General features: G+C 39.0%; 1 protein-coding gene across 3 annotated transcripts in view; it reads left to right on the plus strand.

Annotated features, from left to right (window-relative positions):
• The window catches only part of EDIL3 (EGF like repeats and discoidin domains 3), a 257,146-nt gene that overhangs the window by 168,985 nt on the left and 67,484 nt on the right, over positions 1-20,677 (plus strand). For all 3 annotated transcript variants that reach the window (XM_080372557.1, XM_080372556.1, XM_080372555.1), the window contains one exon: positions 10,277-10,458. In XM_080372557.1, coding sequence (XP_080228683.1) covers positions 10,277-10,458 — 182 coding nt within the window. The remainder of the gene's footprint in view (positions 1-10,276; positions 10,459-20,677) is intronic.

Consider the following 20,677-nt stretch of genomic DNA (forward strand, 5'->3'; position numbering starts at 1 on the left):
ACAGCTTAGAGAACGTAACAACTGCTGTTCCTGTGTAGTCAGAGTTAAATAACAGTCGTTTGCTTGCAGTTTGTGTCCAGTACTGTGGGTATAGCTCATATTTAGCGTATCAGTTTAGCAGTATATTGCAGGATATTCCCATCTTTTTACTGCTTTCTGAAGAGCATGTATTCCATTGTAATGTAGAATTCATATTAGTGCCGCTAGTAGTAGTAGTTTTTAAACAATTTCAATGAATACATCTTGTAACAAGTAATATTGTCATTCCTAGGAACAGTTGCTGTTCTTATGGGGAGGGGAAAAAAAGTAACAAACCACAACCCACCAAACCACAAAGACAGAAAGAATGTCTCTAGGCAGCAAAATGAGATTTGCCACTTGAAAAGCACTACTCTTCTCCTGGCGAGTGAGCATTCTCATTGTCAGGCTGGCTTGCAGGAATGCTAATTACATTGATGTAATCCCACTGATTTCCATTGTACACCTGCTAGAAAAATGCAGATTGTCTTTTCAGTGCAATGAAATCTTGTCTATCCAGTTTCACTTCCAAAAGAGGATTTGGGTGGTGGTGGTGGTGGTGGTGGTGTTCAATTTTTATTTTCTTTTTTTTCTGGCGGGGAGGGGTGGGGGAACAAGCAGATTTTGGGAAAAAGCAGTCATTAAGCCTGTGGATACCTCTGTCACGAGTTGCCTTCAAGTTAGCAGTAGTCAGTTAGCACTTTAACAAAAACGTAGTATCAGCATCTGGTTCCTGCAACTAATTCAAAGAATGAGGCAGAGCTTCAAAACAGTCAGCTGGTCAGAATCCCAGGTATTTCACCTCTCCTGGTAGGATTTAAGAAAATCAAAGGAAGGAAATTAGTGAGCTTCCCTGTTCAATTAGCACCTCTGAAATTAGCATTCCCACCAGCCGGCACAGCTGTGGGTGTGCATTTGCACCAGCAGGGCACTGCAGCTGAGAGGCTTCTCCACTGATGAACCCCATTTTGCAGCACTGGTATGAATATTCTTGAGCTTGCACTTTTTTTTATCCTGGGAGTGCTGACAGCTCCTGGGAATTGTAATATTACAGTTTAAGACATATTTGACCACTCTATGTTAAAATTACTAGGTTTTCTAGTACAAATGTTGCCCTGTGCCAGAAAAAAAACCAAGTCCTTTGGAATAAAATTAGGGAGAAGAGAGGATACAGTACAATATATTGCATTTGTCACATAGGTAAGGTTTCTGTCTATGTACATGCTCCATGAAAAGAAAACAAAATAAAAACCAAAACAAACAAAAAAAAACAAAACCCAACCAAAACCAAACAAAAAACAACCCACAAAACTGTGTGTCATTAAAGAAAAACACATGAACGTAAATATAAAACCAAGGAACTCTGAAAGAATTAGTCTGTAACTGTCCTGAAATCAGGCTGAACTTTGTCAGAACACTATATCTCATTAGCAAATTTCCTAACATAGCTGCAAAGCAGCTGAGTTTTCTTGTATTCTTCAAAGAAATATTTCTGTCAATACCCAAGGAGGGGAGAAGTGCACAGATTGCGCAGGGTTCATCAGCAGCGAATAAAAAAATACTATTTTTAATTCCAGTTGGATTCTTGTCTAAGTTATGCTTAAATTGTTAATTGGCTGTACTCTCTGCCACAACCATTTGCAGTCGCTCAAAGTAAAGGAGGTAATTAACAGATCCACAACTGTACAAATCTCCTCCACTCGTAGCTGCTGGAGTCCAAATCCACCAAAAACCTTGGGGCTCGTAAATAGAACTTGGAATCACATATCTTTTCATGTCATTGCAACCTAAAATAATCATAATCAGCAGCAGCAGCAGCACCACGACCACCACCATCATCATCATCATCATCATCATCATCCATTTCTGTTATGCAGCATTTAAGGTTTCTGTGTCTGCCACACTTCCTTAAGTAAGTATGACCATATAGCAATTATTTTATAGCATAACTCCATAATTTGTTTTATTCAGATTAATTTTAGTAGCTTTTAAGTGGCTGTGAGTTATGTAAAACTGGTTAATGTCAATACTCAAATGTGGCAGAAATGTTATTTTTCACATTGCCAACTTGAAAGGTAAAAATAATTTTTCACATAAAGATTAATATATTTCTATATGAGAGCTCAGCAGAGAAGTTTGAGAAATGAAACTCCTGACTGCCATAGAATTTAACTTAAAAAAACCCCAAACATAACTGCTGCTTGAAAACAAAATAAAATAGAGGTGATGTGTGTCAGTGAATTGTTATGCTGTAACTTGAATAGTGGTATAAACTCCGAGGAAGCATTTTGGTTTTGGTGGACTATGGTGCTCGTCCTTTCTGAAATCGCCATGGAGTTATAGTAGTTTTCTGCTTGTGGCTGTAAATTGACGATGTGGTGCTTCACAGTCAAAGTTCAGCTGACCGTTTTCCTGGGTTCTGAACTGTCCCCTGGATGCTGGGTTGTGCCTCCAGCCAGCCCCACAGCCCACACAGCAAGGACAGCTGTGCTGCTTCACACCTTGTGCTATGCCGTGTGCTTGGTGTAAGTTGTGTTTGGCAATCCCAGGTAGGAGAAAGGAGAGGAGACACATACACTAAACGCTGTTATAAGAAGAGGAAATTGTTGTCCATGTTCATAGAATCAGGAGAAGAAATAATGAACAGATTAAGAAACATTCAAGTTGGACTTCAATCAAACACAAAATGGAATCGTTGGATATTCACTACTGGCACTTTTGAAAAAAGGCATAGAGCAAACACCCGTCGGGGATGGTGTGGCTGTAAGGTAGTTGACCCGTCTTGGAGTAGAGACTTTTCCAGATCATATGAAGCTTGGTTTTCTGTGATAGAGATCCACAGTGTGTCTGCATTCTGGAAGCCCTCTGCCCAGGCCAGTTCTACTAAAAATATTTTGAACATGCCTAGGCATGCACTCAATAACTCAATGTGGTGGAGTTCAGCACTGACATAGCAGCAACAATCACTTTGTGGAGCAAATACTGAAAAAGTTATTTTTGCGATGTCATGGTTTAACCCCAGCTGGCACCTAAGTAATGTGCAGCCACCCCCTCACCCCCTTACCCCCCACACCCAGTGTGATGCCGGGGAGAACTGGGTAAAAAAGGTAAGACCCGTGGGTTGAGATAAGAACAGCTTAATAATTGAAATATGATAATGTTGATGATGATAATAATAATAATAGTAGTAGTAGTAATAATAATAATATATGATGAAGAAGATGAAGAAGAAGAAGAAAGAGGAAAGAAATAGAAAAGGGAGGCAACAAAAAGAGACGAAAATACAACCCAGGAAACCCAAGTGATGCACGCTACAGTTGCTCACCACCCGCTGACCGATGCCCAGCCAGTTCCCCAGCAGCAATCGGCAGTCCCCGGGCAACTCCCCCCAGTTTATATACTGAGCATGATGTTCTATGGTATGGAAATACCCCTTTGGCCAGTTGGGGTCACCTGTCCTGGCTGTGTCCCCTCCCAGCTTCTTGTGCACCTCCTTGTTGGCAGAGCACGGCAAACTGAAAAGTCCCTGACTTAGGGCAAGCACTACTTAGCAACAACTAAAAGATCCATGTGTTATCAACAGTATTCTTGTACTAAATCCAAAACCCAGCACTGCACCAGTATTAGGAAGAAAAATTAACTCTATCCCAGCTGAAGCCAGGACACTGATTACAGCTTTGCAGACATGAGGTTTTAGGGGTACCCTTGCTTTTGAGCATAACTGCTTGGTCTGACAGCAGCCCAGTAGTCCTACCATGGGCAGTGACCTGAAGCAAATGCTGAATGGTTAAGTGTGAGAAAAGGGAGGAGCTCTAAGTGGTGGTTCTCCCATCGTATTTTCACAGCTGCTAGCAGTCTTCACTTTAGGGAGTTCCTAAATCAGATGTTGTATCTTCCTTTAATTTTGTTCCTGTTGGACACGTCCCCTCTTCAACTGTGTGGTATGTTGCCATTCCCCAGATGTTAATCCCTGTGCTTTTTGTGGGGAATTTGCAATCCTATCCATTCTACTCAAAGAGCAGAATGGAGAAACTGCCAAACTAGAACTAAACAAACTAGTCCTGAATAACAACCTTCCATTTCAGACACAGCACTATATTAAAAAGACATAATCTGTTTTCAGTGACTGAGCCATTGTCTCCATATGCTCCTGCACTATGCTGGAAGTGTAAGTTTTTGCAGACTTGCTTAGTGTAGAAAATCCCTCTGGATGTCCATCAAAGGGATGTGAATCCAAATGTCGATCCCATACTGGGGACTGCAGGCCAGTGTGGGAAAATGCTTGTAGTCAGAGAGGCAAAGTCCCTGTGTGAAGGAACAAGAACAAGAAATAAGAGGCTGAAGCCTATATTGTATGGTCGGGAGCTTATGCCTGTATCAGCATTGATTACTGCAATACCAGTGGTCATCTGTAATCCCATTGTGCAATGGTGAAGATGGCAAGTGGGGACTATCGTGTCACAAAACCCATGAGGGGTCCATAGGAGGGGACCTGTGTCTCCCAGCCACGTCTCTGTAAAAGCACTTTACATAGTATTTATAAAGAAAGGATTTTAGCATTATTGTGTCATGGTTGTCAAAAAAACAAGCCCTACAAGAGCATCACTTCATACGCTGCATATGGGTGGATGCTTTAATAGCAGGTTGCTAAATGATTATCCATATCCATTTAACAAGGATCTATAAAAACAAATTCACCATTATCTGAAGAGAGTTGTCCTTGACAGAGCAAACTGGGCCAGGATGTGTGGGTGGTAGGAGAAACAAAAGGAAGAAATAGGAGGCTGAAGCCTAGACTGCATGGTGGGGAGCAGTGTTAATTACTGCAGTATCAGAGGTCATCTGTAATCCCATTGTCAGGGTTTGTGTTCAGCACAATTACCATGATATGCCAAGCACAGCCAGAGCCATCTTGTTCCAGAAAATGAGGTACTTAGAGAAAGACAGGATTGCAGATGTCTAAAGCAGATTTGTTTTCTGCATGCCTTCAATGTTGCATCTGTTTGTTTTGATGACGTTAGTAAGAGACAAACCAGCAAACGAAAGCTATATATTCACACTGCAAAGTCAGTCATGTTTCATCATCAATAACAAGAAATCTTTTTTCTGCTGTTTGCAAAGGCATCATCTTCATATTTTCAAGCAATTTTTAAACCATTTGGAGGTTTTGCTTAATTTGTGGACTGACATAAATGTAGAAGTCCAAATTAAATGTACTAAAGTAACATGTTTACCCAGTCCTTTCTGCTTATTATCGCCTACTGTAGTAATTCTTTATTTTAAAACGGTTTGTCTTTCCCCTATTAACAGGGGAGATCAGTGACATATATCCCTATTGTAAATTACCCCTGAAGAGATATCAATGTAAAACACAGTAAGCTGAAAGTCATCTTCTTCTATATCCTTTTGCACAAATATTTTTGTTCAGCTGGAGGGATTTATTGTTGTATGAGATAAGGCTGGAAATGCAGAACTCGTCTTTTGTCTGGGGAGCTATTTTATCTCCATACCCCCGGTCACGAGTGAAATTTGAGTTAATGATCATTTGCTTTGTGGTGCAAAACAGTACTTTAGGAACGAAGGCTTCAAGGCAGTTTTATAACCATGCGATCTTCACATGAGCTAGTGAGGATTCTTAGGAGAACTGGAAAGAGTAAGTGAATCCTTCACTTTTGCTGTGTTGTTGACTGGATCCACTCACAGTCGTGTAGCCATCGGTACATCTTTGCATTCCATCAACCTCATGGACAATGGGGCATCATGGGCATAGGTTTCTGTTCGATGAGAACAAGAGAAGCATCATTACAGTTTTATTTGGTGCATACCAATTGTCAGTGTAGGATTAAAAACAATATTGCTTGAGCTAGTATTTTGCTATTTAATGACACTAAAATAACTGCTCCAGATGATAAAATCTTCTTTCTGAATCTGTTATCATGAACCTGTCAAGCAGCTTTTTAATTGCTATTTTATTTTTTTTATTATTTTCTTGAATCAAACTGATTGTCATCCCCCAATGTGTCAGCATTGACTAATAAAAATGGCTTTCTATTTAATGGCTGGCGTTGACCACACTACGTTGTACAGAATCATTGTAGTGATACTATTACTCCCTTGGAGGCTGCAGTTTCCCAAGCTGTCATGATTTTTGTTAAATGAACTGTGGATTTAATAGAAGGGGATGTATAACAACAAAATATAATACAGCTTGTACTTGTTCTGCAAAATTTGTATCTCGGTTCTATTTAAAAGACAATCTCCAAAAGCTGCATTTGCTTATTTCCTTCATTGTTAGTAGGCAATGGCTTATCACAGCTCTTAAGCACTAAAAGAAAGGACTGATATCTTAACATGAAGGAAAGTATTGTTTGTGTCATGAATATCTTGTGCAGAAGCTAGTCTGTAACCAGTCCTTTACTCATAGTACCTGCCTGATGGAACTGGAGGTGGGGTATTCAGCCGAGAGTTTTCAGACAAAGTATATCTCTTGGGATTTCAGAGAGTAATAGCCCCATTAGAGCTTTTGTAAGGTGAAAGCATGACTCACAAATCTATTGGAGCATTTGGAAGAAATTAATGAGCATATGGCTAAGGGAAGTCCATTTGCGCTGCAGTATTTGACTGTCCAAATACATGTTCAACTATTTCCTTTCAACTGATAAAAGAAAGTAAATTGAAAGCTTTTCTTGTAGACTAATGTCTGATTAAAAATAAGGATCTGAAGGGTAGGTAAATGGGCAGTTTTAACTGGAAGGAGCTTATTCACTGAATCCTAAGAAAACTTTTGCGGGGGTCCTGGCTGTTAAATAAATAAGAAAGACAGCAAATTGTTCTGATATTTTCAGAAATGTACTTAGCGTTATCAAAATGGACTGAGGAGTTTTAAAAACACCTTTAAATACAGATTGACCTGGCTATGAAACAGAAGGTTAAATTCAAAGTGGTCAAGTTCAAGGGAATGCTACTCAAACAAAACCCATCATGATGCATACGGGGGTATCTTATGTCGTAGGATGAGGTAGCCTGGCGTGGGCTTCCTCAAGACCCATCTGCTCAGCCTGTGTCTAAGAAATTGCTCAGTTCATCAGCGCTGCTGTAGTCAGGGTAATATTGCATTGCAAGCTCTGTGGTTTGGACTAGCAAGCGAGTCCTGGGCAGGATGAAGCTTTAGCTTGATCCAGGCTTCCCACCTGGTGGAAATGATCTGATGTCCTTCAAGGCAGTGAAAAAAAGATGGTCCCCCAAAACAGATCTTAGCAGCGTGTACATATATATATATTACATTGTAAGGCTAGTATTATTTAGCAATTATTATCCAGTCTCATGTTTCCTACACATCTTGTTGTTATGCTTAAACTGAACACTGAAAGGGAATTTTCTAGGGTTTTTTGGAAATATTTCTGCTGTGGTTGTTTTAATTTTTAGGAGTGGTAAATGTTGTGTTTAACTCACATTGTAAAACTGACTGACGTGACGAACAAAGACTGGAACTGCAATTAAAATAGGAGGCGGTACAATGAAGTAGCTATTCTCTGAAGGTGGAGGCTTGCTTTGGATTTCAGGAATAATCTTCCTAAAGCTGAGAAAGGTGAACACTTCTGACCGTATGTGGTCATAGCTGACAAACCAGAGTTAAGTGCTCTACATGGTAATTTAACTGCCTTCAGTTTAGAGAGGAAAATTCACCTTTCTCTTGTAAGGAATTCACACATATTTGAAATACCATTTAATGCATCTCAAGCGTGAGAACTAACATACCATCAAATCAAAGCTTTCCACAAAATTCTGCACCTTGAACAGAGGCTGATAAGCAGTAAAAGTGGACAACCACATCTCTTCCAAGTCTGCCAAAGCTGGGATGTCTGTAGCAGATCAAAGGTCTTGGCATCAAATACGTGTTTTTCTTTTGAAAATTACCTGCTAGAGCCAAATACCCTTCTTCTGGACGCCACTCAAAACTGGCCCTGATACATGCTGTGGCTCCGTCCTCAAGCACACATTTTTCCCGTTAGGTCACTGAATAATGCCAGCAGAGCTGGCAGCATCCTCATCCCTGTGCTCCTCACCGTGAGGATACAGAACACAGCTGCATGCTCTGTGTCTATATTAAAAAACCTACCATACCTCCATGCCCCTTTTTTAAGCTCCTTTGGAAACCTTTCTTCAGTTTTCTAACATCTCTATTTTTATCATCCTAAGGTACCAGATTTAAGGGGTGGTTAATTCCACAGTAAACTGGAATCAGTCCTCTATGTGCGCGCGTGTGTTTGTGAGTTACATGCACTGACACACGTGTGTGCTTTCTTTTCCATTATGAAATGGCAAAGATATTTTAACAAGTAAATATAAGAAACTTTCTTAAATATGCCATTTTATTAGGAATGTAGAGTAGTTTACCTCCAGCTTCCAAGCAGATATGGCAGTTTGTACACCAAAGGAATTTATTCTGATTCGATGAAAAGATTTCAGAAAGCTATGATTTAAATAGTTCTTTCAATTTTTTTAAGTAACGCTTGAAAACACAATGAAAAGTGACACTTTTCCAACATATGTGGTTTTTTTAAATACATCCTATATTACCCCTGCCTGTGCTGGTGACAAAGAATTTGTTTCCTTCTGGCACGACTACGCACCTGGTACAGCAGCAGGAAAGAGCTGCATTTTGTTATATTTTGTGCAGCATGAACAGAGCTTTTAGTCAAGTGCCGAATGCCCCCTCTATTGTCGGGTGATACATGACACAGAAAAGGAGCACTAGGATTTCAGAAGCTAACTGAGCTTTGTGGACTCTTAAAAATGTGGATGAAATCATCTTATGGTGCAAGTCAGTCATTAATTTCAATGGGACCAGGATTTCATTTAAGCACATCCTGGAAGTAAGCCAGATTTTGCACCTAAGAAGAAACGTATTTGGAGCCCCACCTGTGGGGGTTTGGTTTATCTTTTCAGAAAGCAATCACACGCATGTCCCTGGCTCTTGCTCCATAATCAACTTAAAACTGCAATTTAGTTTATATTTGTCTCCATTATCAGTGATATGCAATAACCTGGGAACTGCATAGCTAGTGACTCCCAGCACTGCCTCCCTGCCTCAGCTTCTGCCAAGAGAAGCAAATTGCACTGGTCACTTTTTCTTCTCTCTACCTTTCAATTAATGAGGAATTAAATTACGTGTGACTTTCTGCCTGTGTGGTGTAAGGATTTCATAGCAGTACCATGTCAGAGTTCATTCTTGGGTACTGCTTGAGGTGAAATACTGCCAGGCTTCTGAGTAAACCTAAAGTGTAAATAAACATCTGTCCTGTTGTGTTCAAAACTGCTAAAGTGCAATTGACCCACAAAGCAGAAGATCTTTTGGGCAACTGGGCAAGATTGGCTGCTACAGTAGTTCCTGCAATTAGCTTCTCTTTATACATTCCATCAGAATTGAGTTAAGGGAAAAAAAAATCTCGTTTACTTGAAACTGGTTGGGGATATTTAATAGTAGGTAGACTGGCAGTCATTTGTAAATTTGTTTGGACTGCTCACAATAACTGAATGATCTTGTTCATGTATTCAAATGGAGTGGCTTCAGAAAACAATGTATACGGGAATATCTTGACTTTAAAAAAGATTGCATCTGCAGGTATTTCAGGTGCATACATTAATAGTGAATACCACACATAAAGTTATGAACACTTGAACATTACAGCTAAATACATACTTTATAGCTTGCTGATTAAATGTACAAGACCTTTAACTATTTTTAATATAACTGAACAATATCATGTATCTAATTTCATATTTCTAAAGATAACTGCAATAACAATTTGTAGCACATTTAGTAGCCTAAATACTAACCACTATGGTGAGAGCAGTAATATGGAACTTTGTAGTAATTACAGAATTTTGAATTTAATTTTAGCAATTATTTTAATATTTGAATCTAAGGATCATTTTCTTTCATGGTATCTGCAAAACCCAAACTCACAACTCTTCAGATAGAACAGACTAAAAGAAATTGAAGGGCTAATCTATTTATTTCATTAATTTTGCAATGGGAATAGTTACTTACAAGCAATATTTTTGTACTTGGGTTGTTGGTTTTTTATCATTTCTACAAAAATATGTTACTTGAGTGCTTTATATATCTACTGATAATGTATTTGACATGACATTTTGGATCTATTTGTAGGCTATTCGTAATTGCAGTCACTTGGGACTCAGAAGAGTTGATTGTTTCAGTTTTGCACATTTCTTTTCTTGTTTCCATTTTCAGGGTGCTCTGGCCCACTAGGGATAGAAGGAGGAATTGTGTCAAACCAACAAATTACTGCATCATCCACTCACCGAGCTCTTTTTGGGCTCCAGAAATGGTATCCATACTATGCACGACTTAATAAGAAGGGTCTTGTGAATGCTTGGACTGCTGCAGAAAATGACAGATGGCCATGGATTCAGGTAACAGATGGAGCTGAGAAGGAAAAAAATCTCCTTGATTCAATTGCCAGAGTCACTTAAGAAACTGATGAAGACAAGTGGTAAACTAACAGCTAGATTCTTATTCACTGTCAGAAATGTAGCCTGGACTAAAAGGGACTATTTAGTTGCAAAACAGTAATAATCTTGACTTTACAAATGCACAAATCCTTTTATTTAAAAAACATGTGCATATGTTCCATTGTGGCTCTAAACCATAGAAGCAAATTTATAAAGACTCTTTTCAAGGAGGCTGCTTTCCACATATGTTACATTTGCTCATTAGGGCCTCAGCAGCATTTCACAGCAGTATCTCTTGGTAGAGCTACTTTGACACATGCAGCCTTCCTTGGGCATCATTCTAGAGTGCTTTAATATGGTTTTGGCGGTACCAGAGCCTGCAGGAATAGTTTGTCCTCTCTGCTGAGTTGCCCTGGGCACACAGGTTAAGCATTGTGTGCATCATGCTGGAAGTAACAAGAACTGTTCTAATTAAGGTTGAAATAGCTGTTAGTTCAACCACATCTGTGGCTGAACACTTCTTTTTCATTCCCACTCAAGGCTGTTATTGCTAGAATGATTCAAATAGCAGTGCCCTCGTTGTGGACTGGATTTCTCTGTGCCCAGCAAATGACTTCAGTAAAGTCCTGTGGCTGTATTTTAAGGAGGATAATGATTATGTAGGGATTGCTACAGCTTTCTACTTTTATGATGTTTTCTTTTCATATGTGAATTGGGCTAAGCTTTGGCATTTTCAGCTGTTAGTTAATAAAGTTGATGTTAGATACTAATGGGAAAACTTTCTGCACTAATCGGTGCAGTGAGTATGTAAAGACGATGCTTCGCTCCCAGTGAACCCACCGCAGGAGGAGCAAAAGATGGTCCTTGAGCAGCTTGTCTACTAGTGCTAGGCTGAACTGTCCGTATGTCCCTTGGGTGTGTCAGACACACTGTCCTTAAAGTGACCTTTGTGTATGTGGCAAAATTGTTGTTTATATTCAAGTTTTTGTGCTGACTACTGTTCGTGATTTCTCTAAGCAGTTCCCAGATAAGCCGGGAAAAAGCGTACAAGATTACCTGTTCATTTTTCACGTTTGGAGAGCAGGCACTGTTTGATGAAGATTTTGAAACTGGTGTGGTGAGAATGCTGGATTTTGTCAGTTCTGAGAAATGAAACCAGTGTTACTGTTTGTTATACACTGCAGAGTGAAAACACAAAGGCCCTTCAATGTATTGTAAGTCAGTTTTCTTCCATAAAGACCAGAGAGGTCAGGAAGTCTGTAAAATTTATGCATTGAAAAAGAACTGGGAAGAGTGATGCTATGGGACTTGAGCAGAATTATTTTCACAGGAATAGAATGCTAATGTAACTGTAATAGATAATGAAAAAGTCAGTGTTACAGTAGCTTTTGGGCTGTTTTGGAGTGTGGACTTTATTAAATGAGCTGGAGAAAAAATTCAAAATCATTTAGCACTAGCCCCCTAGACATGTCTTTACTAGGAGATGAACTGGATGGGGATGGCTAATGGTCTGTTGCCTCTACGTCTGTACTTGGCAAATCCACCGTGCACTGTGCAGGCAGCTCTGAGGCAGCTGTGCAGGTTTCTACCCAGACCAGAGTTATGTCTGCCTTGGACTCTGCTGCCAGGGAAGTCTTCCCTTTGCTCTCACCTGGAAGGGAGTTTGGACCAATGGAGAAAATGTGTCTACAAAATTCAGCCCATGGCAGCGAGTTTAAACAATTTGCTCTTTTTTGGAGTTAATAACCTAATCTAGGTAGTGCAAACCCTATGCAGGCTATTCTGTAATTTTGAAAGCCATAGTATGTAAAGACTTTCTAGAAGCTAATTAAGTGAAATTATTAATGTGTACTAAGCACCTAGCATTCCCTTCTGTTTCTTCTCTTTTTTCTTTTAAAATAAACTTTGGTCTGTAATTTTCAGGAAACCTGCCAAGTATTTTTATCTTCTCTTTTCAGTTCAGAGCAAAAATAAAAATAATCTTTGTAGTTTAAAAACAAAAGCTGAAATCTTGAGAGGATTCCCCACCCCCACCCCCGCCTTTTCTGAGGACTTTTCTCCTTAACACACCTGGGAACAGAAAATGTAAATTTTTTTTTCAGGGAGATGATACTTGCAGAGAAAAAGTGCCTTTTTTAGTGTGCTGCAGAAACCCCGTTTTGATTTGGCAAGGATACAGATCTCCACAAACTCACACTTTATGCACTACATAGTAGTTCTTTACATCAGAGCACTGTCTTGTTCTTCAAGCATGAAATACACTCACTCTGAGAGACAGGTACTTGCTGACCCGTATATGGGTGAACAGTTTCTGTTGAGAGGAGAAGCAGAAATCCCGTGTCTTGTATCTGCACAGCTTCTGTAATGGCCAGGGAGACACTTCACAGGAATTTGCGGAAAGTTACAAAAACTCAGCCGACTCTGACTCGTGTTAAGTTTCTGTCTACCTTCTTTCTGGCCTTGTGGGACAAATGCTTCCTCTACCAACAGCCTGTTCCGAGTTTTTATTTTCTTTATCATGTCACCAGCTTCTTCCCACACCCCAGTGCGAGGCGTCTGTATATGGGAAAATTTCCATGTTGGTCTGATTCACGAAGTAGCTGGTGCAGAAGATGGCTCCTGGAAAACACTGTGAATATTTGGCAGAGATTAAGTGGAAGGCTATGAAACCAGAAACCCCATTTTTAGGAAATGTAAATTAATATTTAGTGTGTTGAACCTGAAGCGGTAGCCTGTTAGCTTTTATAGTTTCTAAAGCTAGATAAACTCTAAAGGTAGCTGTGTATAATGGGCAAAGTCCTGTGAAGTATAATTACGTACAGGCCTGTAGCTATTTTTGCCTTGTTCCTTCATTATCAATTTTCTTTGTCATTTAATTTCTTTATTTATATGCAGCTTGGCAAATGAAAGGTTTGAGTGCTTCGCTTATAACTCACTTGTAATGAGTGCAGAGTATTTTGTCTCTAATCTTTCAGGTGTCTGACACACATGAACTGATTAGTATGCAATTTCATTTTCCTGCATTCTCCCAATGAATCGAAAATTGAAATTGCCATTTTAAATTTACACTCTCAGCATGTAATTAGTAATGGCACTACAATGCATGTAATTGGCTTGTGATTTAAAGGGTCAGTGATCATGTTTTTGAAAGCACGTTAATTCAGAGTAACTCATACCTGCTTTTTAAAGTTCTGCTGACCTTTGTTTCTCCTCATGGGCTGGCTGTGATAAAACGGCACATGTGTATACTTTTTACCATTTTCTCAGCGACACTAACTTTTTGTGTTTCCTAATACAATGAGAAAAAAAAATAATCCCACATTTCTATTTTTATTAGTCGTTCCTGAGATATAACCAAAATGGTCACTTTGACTGTTCTGGTGAGAAGTCTTTTTTTAAGAGAGCACTGGTTTCTCTTTTCCCTGTTGTCTTTTTGCATTTATGGCTTTAAAATATGCTGTTCTTTTCTATTCTGAATTCACTTAATCTCTGCTCCTTCCCTACACGCATCTATATTTTTCTATCCAGATACATATTTTGTCAAGGCAGTATGGATCAGTACAGAGATGGCCATGGACAAGACTGCTGTTTCTATTAGTCTTTACCGTTGCCAAAGTCATAATAACTGCTAATCTCTAACATAAACTGCTGGCAGGACCTGCTAAACGTTACTCTCCTCTAGTGATTTCTAACCTAGGGTCCATGCCTATACCCTTAGGTTTCTTCTTCTCTCCCGGTTTCACCACCCAAACCTAATACTTCTTGATTCTTTTTTTTTTTTTCCTGGTTTCCCTGTTGTTTCCATGAAATATTATCCTTTTTTATCTCTGTGCAGCTATTATCCCTTTATTACACAAAGACATCAGCCATGGTGGATATGCCAAAAAGACATAAACTGAAATGTGGTGAAGAACGTTGTAAAACGAGACGTAATAATTTGGTATAACTAGCAGTGTAAGGACTGGCCTACAGTACTGAAGTACTAAGTCACGCACTTAAGAAGTGTAAGTAGCTTTGGAAGAAGGATGGATGTGAAGCAACCATGCTCAGGGGTGAGAGGGAGTAAGGTGGGTGATTATTGCCCCCTAAGATAATAGTCTTGCTTCTCTAGTCTTTTGGAGTAGGTATTGTCTTTTTGTTCAGCAAATAATACCACCGCAGTGGGTCCTTGCTCAACAGATGAACCTTCCTAGATGTTGATATGCCCAAGAACAGTAAGACATACCACCTGTGCCGGGGAGCCTGGCGTGGAGAAGGAGCTCACAGCAGAGTTTCAGCAGCTCCTGCAGGCTGGGCTAGGTTGGGTGGTCAATGCACCAAGGAGTCCTAAGACTTTCAACCTCAAAAATACATGATAGATGTCATTGTTAAGAGGATTCCTGCCTGATGATGCAAAAGTTTTAATGGTGTACAAAAGACTACCACCTCTTTTTTAAGTGCTTTTTTTAGTCTTTTGGAAATGGAAGTTGTTTTTACAAGGTCAGTATTAATCCACAGCCACTAACAGTAGATTAGAGTATACCTTACATCTGGAGAATATTAAGAAAATTAACTAATTACTGTGCATCATACCACTGTGTGGGAGCTATGATTGAACACCTGAACTGTTGCTGGAGACTGTTGTATGTAAATGTAAGTTATTACATAGAAAAAAAAAAATCTTATGTCTCATTAAAATAGCAGGAACCATTTCACCAGAGACATCAGTATGGTTACCAATTGGTTTTTAAATAAAATATTCAAATATTTAATTTTGTTATTGTGAGAAGAAGGAAGATTCATTTATGAAACAGCTGGACTGCTCAGTTTGGTTACAGAATCAAAAACTTGGAAATGAAGTTAGTTCAGGTTGAGTAGTTAGCTTTTCCACCCTGTTTTTTTATTGCATACAAAAATACACAAATTTTCTGTTTTGGGGTGGGTTTTGTCTTAAAAGAATTAATCCTTTTCCAGCTCTAATTCACATTTTTATTCTTTTTGGGGGACAATTTTTGCATGTCAAATATGATGTCAAAATGGAAAAGCTACAAGTCTTATTTAGAATATATGAAAAGAGCATTCTTAATTCTAGAATTTTTCTAATTTCTTCCCTAAATGGCTTTTCTGAAACTGTATGCTAAAGTTCAGATGAAACTCCATATTTTGAGATACAACAGTTTGATGGAAAAGGTTCCCAACTCCTTACTGGTAACTTGAATATATTAGTATTCTAGTCCAAATTAAAATACATTGGGTTTATTTACTTTTCCCTTCTCAATGCATCTGTTTTAAATAATACTTTTTTCTTTTTTAATAACCTTGCACAGTGTTAAATTTCTTCATTATATTTATTCAAACCCTGACTAAATAGTCTTCCTGTAGAAACTTATTAAAATGGTGGCCTGTGATGGAAAGGGATGTACCCCAGCAGATTCAGGGTAAAATTTTTCCCAACCTCCCGTGTAATTTAGTATTTTAAGGTCAACTTAGTACAGTTAGAGCCACAAAACTATAGTTCTTATAAAGCTTGTTCCCACAGCAGATATCAGAGTGGTTAATTATGGACATCGGGCATCCCATGAAATACATAGATATACGTTCGGTGCCTTAGCATGCAGTCAACATGCTGCACGGGTGATGGCAACGTGCATCCAGAGAAGATGGAGAATGAGGTCTTCCTTAAGTATTGCCCAAACACAGTGTTCACTAAAAAGATATCTGAGAACTAAATAGTGTATTGATGTGTTTTGTTTACGTTAAGATAGCTCAAAATCAGCAGAGTAAGACAAGTATTGTGCAGAACAGTGGTTAGGATACTTGTCTGAGAGAATCTGAATTCTAGTTTCTGCTCCAGAAGCCATATTGGTACTTTATTTAGTGATTACTGAGAATGCTTTCTTTTTCTTTTTTTTTTCCTTTCCTTTTTTTTTTCCTTTTTTTTCTTTTGAAGTCTAAATATATTAGAATAACATTTTTGGTATGTAGAAGGTATGTTTTTATTTGTAGCTTAATTTAGTTTTACACAAGTGTCTCCCACACTACCTACGGCTTCAGTCCCACTACTGGTGCTCAGCATCACATTTTTGGGGCTTCATGTCCCTAATACTGGCATAAGTAATTGTGTGTCTGTGATTCTCACAAACCTAATCATAACTACTGTAACACACACACACGCACACAAAAAAAAAAAAAAAAAAAAAAAAAAAAAACACACCAAAAAATGTACTTAAAGACTTTCTAAGTTCCATCATTCTTATCTTTCTAAGACTTTCTAAGTTCCATCATTCTTATCTCCAAGCAAGAATCAATGAAGTGTTGGGGTTTTTTTCTCAAAAAAAGGCAAGGAAAAAAATTAGCAGCTTCCACATCAAGAACTTCCAAAGAGCAGGTATACACCAGGTGATAGCTATTTGCCAATAAAATGATAAAACCCAAAATACACAGAGGTCTTTCAGAACATTCATTCCAACATCTGTTAGTAAGGGTTCTAAGCAAACTACCATCTGTCAAACCATTCATTTTGTCAAAGTTCATTTCCTCATTCATGATCACTGTTGTATCAGCTTCCAAAAATACCTGTCATCATAGATTAAATATTTAATATTCCTTAATATAGCTCTCAGCTTAGTACAATGTGTCCAACTGAACCTTGTGAAATACAGTCTCAGAGTCATCATGTAAGGTGACTCGAACCATATAGGAAGACTTAATTTGCTAAATTAAATGCTGAAAAAAACTATTAAAGCTCTGCATTTTTTGTCAATTCTCCAGTATTTGACTTAATATCATAGGAGAATTTCCTTGGGGGATATTGGTGAGTACCTGAAAGTCCTCAGCAGGGAAGAACAGAAACTAATAATGTAAGTACAATTGAATTTTCTCAAAACTATCCTACATAGGGACTTTTGAACTGCAGGAATTAGAAGAGATCTTCAGCTGGTCAAAGTCTGCCATAAGTTCACTGACTTCAGTAAACTCAATACCAATGTCTACTAGCCGCAAATCTCCCTCAACATCTATACAATTAGCTTACAGGCTAAAAATATAATTTATGTACTCAAAGCAGAAGAAAACAAAAGGACTGGGAGCCTATTTCTTAGAGTAATCATCTAGATACTCCCTTGTGTCCCATATCTTGGCATCTATTTGGTATCATCTTATATCTCCTAGTTTCATTCTTTGTATACACAAACACCCACACACAGACATATTCAAACAACTTTTGACTGAGGGTTTGGATACACAAAAGCAGTCAGTTCAGAGTTAGCATCCCCATGGCAACTGAAATGATGCTGTTACGAACACTACCCATAACACGCTTTCTCAACCTGCGTGCCAGCGTTCTTTAATTACCCCAAGTAATATCGCTGAAGGACTGAAGTAACAGTACTTTTAAACACATTATTTCATGTGTCTGTATCACCGTCTATTTTGACTTCATGGTTTTTCACATTTACCATCCTGATATTAAAAGTAATCAAGCCAGCAAGCGGTGATGCACCGAAATAAGCAAATATGTGTCTGTCTGGCTTCTTGCGTCAGTTGCATGTGGAGATGCCCCAACACCTATGTGGTGGCTCAGCAACTGTAATTGAGTGATGTGTGGGCATGACAGTCCTCCTCTGGAGTGAACAGCATCTATGTCTGTAAGACTATATTATGCTGATGTGCGATAGTCAAACAAGTCATATTTTATGTTGTAAACACTAACTTTCAAAACCAGCAAAGCAAATGATATTCGCTTACAGTTGTTCTTCTGCTAGGCTTGACTTCTAGAAAGAAAGCTGTTTCAAGTTACTTCATTACAGCTGAGGTTCAGGAAACAATTTAAAAAAAAAAAAAAAAAAAAGTAAAAATACATGCCAATATATTAAGAATTTTTTTGTTGTGGTACAGAGTACAGAGATGTATATACACTTACTTCTGTGTTGATGGCCCCAGAGGAGTACATATATGCTGAGTTCATATAGAATCATGGAATCATTTAGGTTGCAAAAGACCTTTAAAATTATTAAGTCCAACCATAAACCCAGCAGCAGCTAGTCCACCACCAAGCCATGTCCCTAAGCACCACATCCACATGGCTATGAAACACCTCCAGTGATGGTGACTCAGCCACCTCTCTGGGCAGCCTGTTCCAGTACTTGACAACCCTTTCGGTGAAGAAAATTTTCATAATCTAACCTAAACCTCCACTAGCACAACTTGAGGCTGTTTCCTCTTGTCCTGTCACTTGTTTCTTGGGAGAAGAGACCGACCCCCACCTACCTACAGTCCCCTGTCAGGCAGCTGTAGAGAATGATAAGGTCCCCCCTGAGCCTCCTCTTCTCCAGACTAAACCACCCCAGATCCCTCAGACGCTCCTCAGAAGGCTTGTGGATCATTAGAGGTAGATCACAGAAGTGCAGAGCAATCTGCAGGGTGAAAATAAAGGCAAAGCCTTGGTACAGCTCTAGCTGTAGAGAAGCAAATAAGCAGTCCCTAGCTGCACCTCCATGTTTCTCTGCTGTTTTACAGCTGGTGGAGAAAAGTTACTGTTTTATGTAGGCTGTTGGAAGTACTTCCAATACTTCCAGACACTTCCAGACACATGGATAACAGCACCATGATACTGCAGCAGAAAACAAGAGCTAAACGAAACTCGTACTCTTTGACCTCCCCTGGAAATGAGGACATGCGCTTGTCATCTGAAAGATCTTCTAATTTCAGTGGAACATCAGTTATGTGGACTGAAAAAGATGAGTGTATTTTATTCTTGCACTCTTACAACCTTCTTATTCCATGAATGGTTAAGAAAGAGAAACAATCATTCAAGTCTTGGTGAGACTTCTTAGATTTTGAGGGTTTTTTTTCTTTGTCTATTGCAAAACTAAGCAACATTTAATGTTTTTAACCTAATCTATTGCCTGCCAATTTTTGTAGAAGGAAAAAGTATTTTGAGGAAAAGTGCAGAGATAATTAGAATGATTGGAGTCTCACTGAAGGGTAACTTTTTGTGTTTATGTATCAACTTTTTTCTATTGATTCTTATTTTCAAGAGATAATGAAATATACATTATGAGTGTGTTTGTTGTGATTCAAGCAATATTGAGACAATTTCTTAAGGTTCAGGAGGGATTAATCATTTGAGCCAACTTTCTGTTTTCTCTAATAGTTTCTGTGGGTGGAGAAATCATTTGAGTGGCATAGTCCTTTCAGCAGTCACAAAGCCATCTGTCCCCTGTGTGCTTACCAAACCACATTTCTGCTCCACTTGTGTCCATCTACAAACCTTGGCCTCTAACCTGACACAACCAGTCTCATGGCAACTGACAGATTATTCTTCAGGGTGACGATATGTGTGAAGGATTGCTTTCACAGACGCTTATCTTCCCATTTGACTTTCCCTCAAAAATTTTGTCACAATGTGAACCCAGTCTAACAGTTGCCCTAAATATGAGCAGCATTACCGGATCAGTCAGAAGTCCTAGTTATAGCTGGAACTTCAATGTGTTTTGCGTCCTCTATCAACTGACAACTAAAAAGACTCTGCACTAACTAGAAAAGGTATTTGCAGGTAGCTGGGAAGAGCAAAAGGTTGGTATGGTCAGCGTAAAGCCAGCTGTGGCTGCCAGGCTCCTTGGCAAAGAAGGTTTTAACTAGTTATGTGATGATTAGGATTATCTTAACCAAGGAAGAAAGGGGATAAATTATTGCCAGTGTTACGAAAATTGAAATACCGCATTGTGAGTTGTTTAGCAGCTGAACATGGCATTTAATTACTGGCTAAGGAATGGTAGCTGAAGTGTGATAGCATGAGAAATCTTACTCACCAGGAGTCTGCAAACACTGATCTACTGTGCCACTTGTTCCTCAGTAGATTCCTTGTAAAACGTTCAGACCTCATTTGAATTGCGGAATCTGCAGCATCTCCCAAGGGTGGTGTAGCAAGATTACATAGGAAAGGAATTCTGTCCGTTGCACAGCCCATGACAATCTGTCCTGCAGAACCACTCTTCAGGTAGACCCTTCCCCTTCCTTTACAGTAGTAATCAGAACAATTTATGTAGATAAACTGCATAAAAAGAAAGCCAAGGTAGTGAACTATTGTTAAGAAGTACTCTCTGCACAGGTTGGTTGTGCACCATTTGTTAGCACTATTATTGCTTACGGGGTTTATTCTGGTGCAGGAACTAAGTAGCTTTAGTTTCCCAGTGTGTTA

The sequence above is a fragment of the Falco punctatus genome (assembly GCF_963210335.1).
Source record: "Falco punctatus genome assembly, chromosome: Z".
Lineage (NCBI taxonomy): Eukaryota > Metazoa > Chordata > Aves > Falconiformes > Falconidae > Falco > Falco punctatus.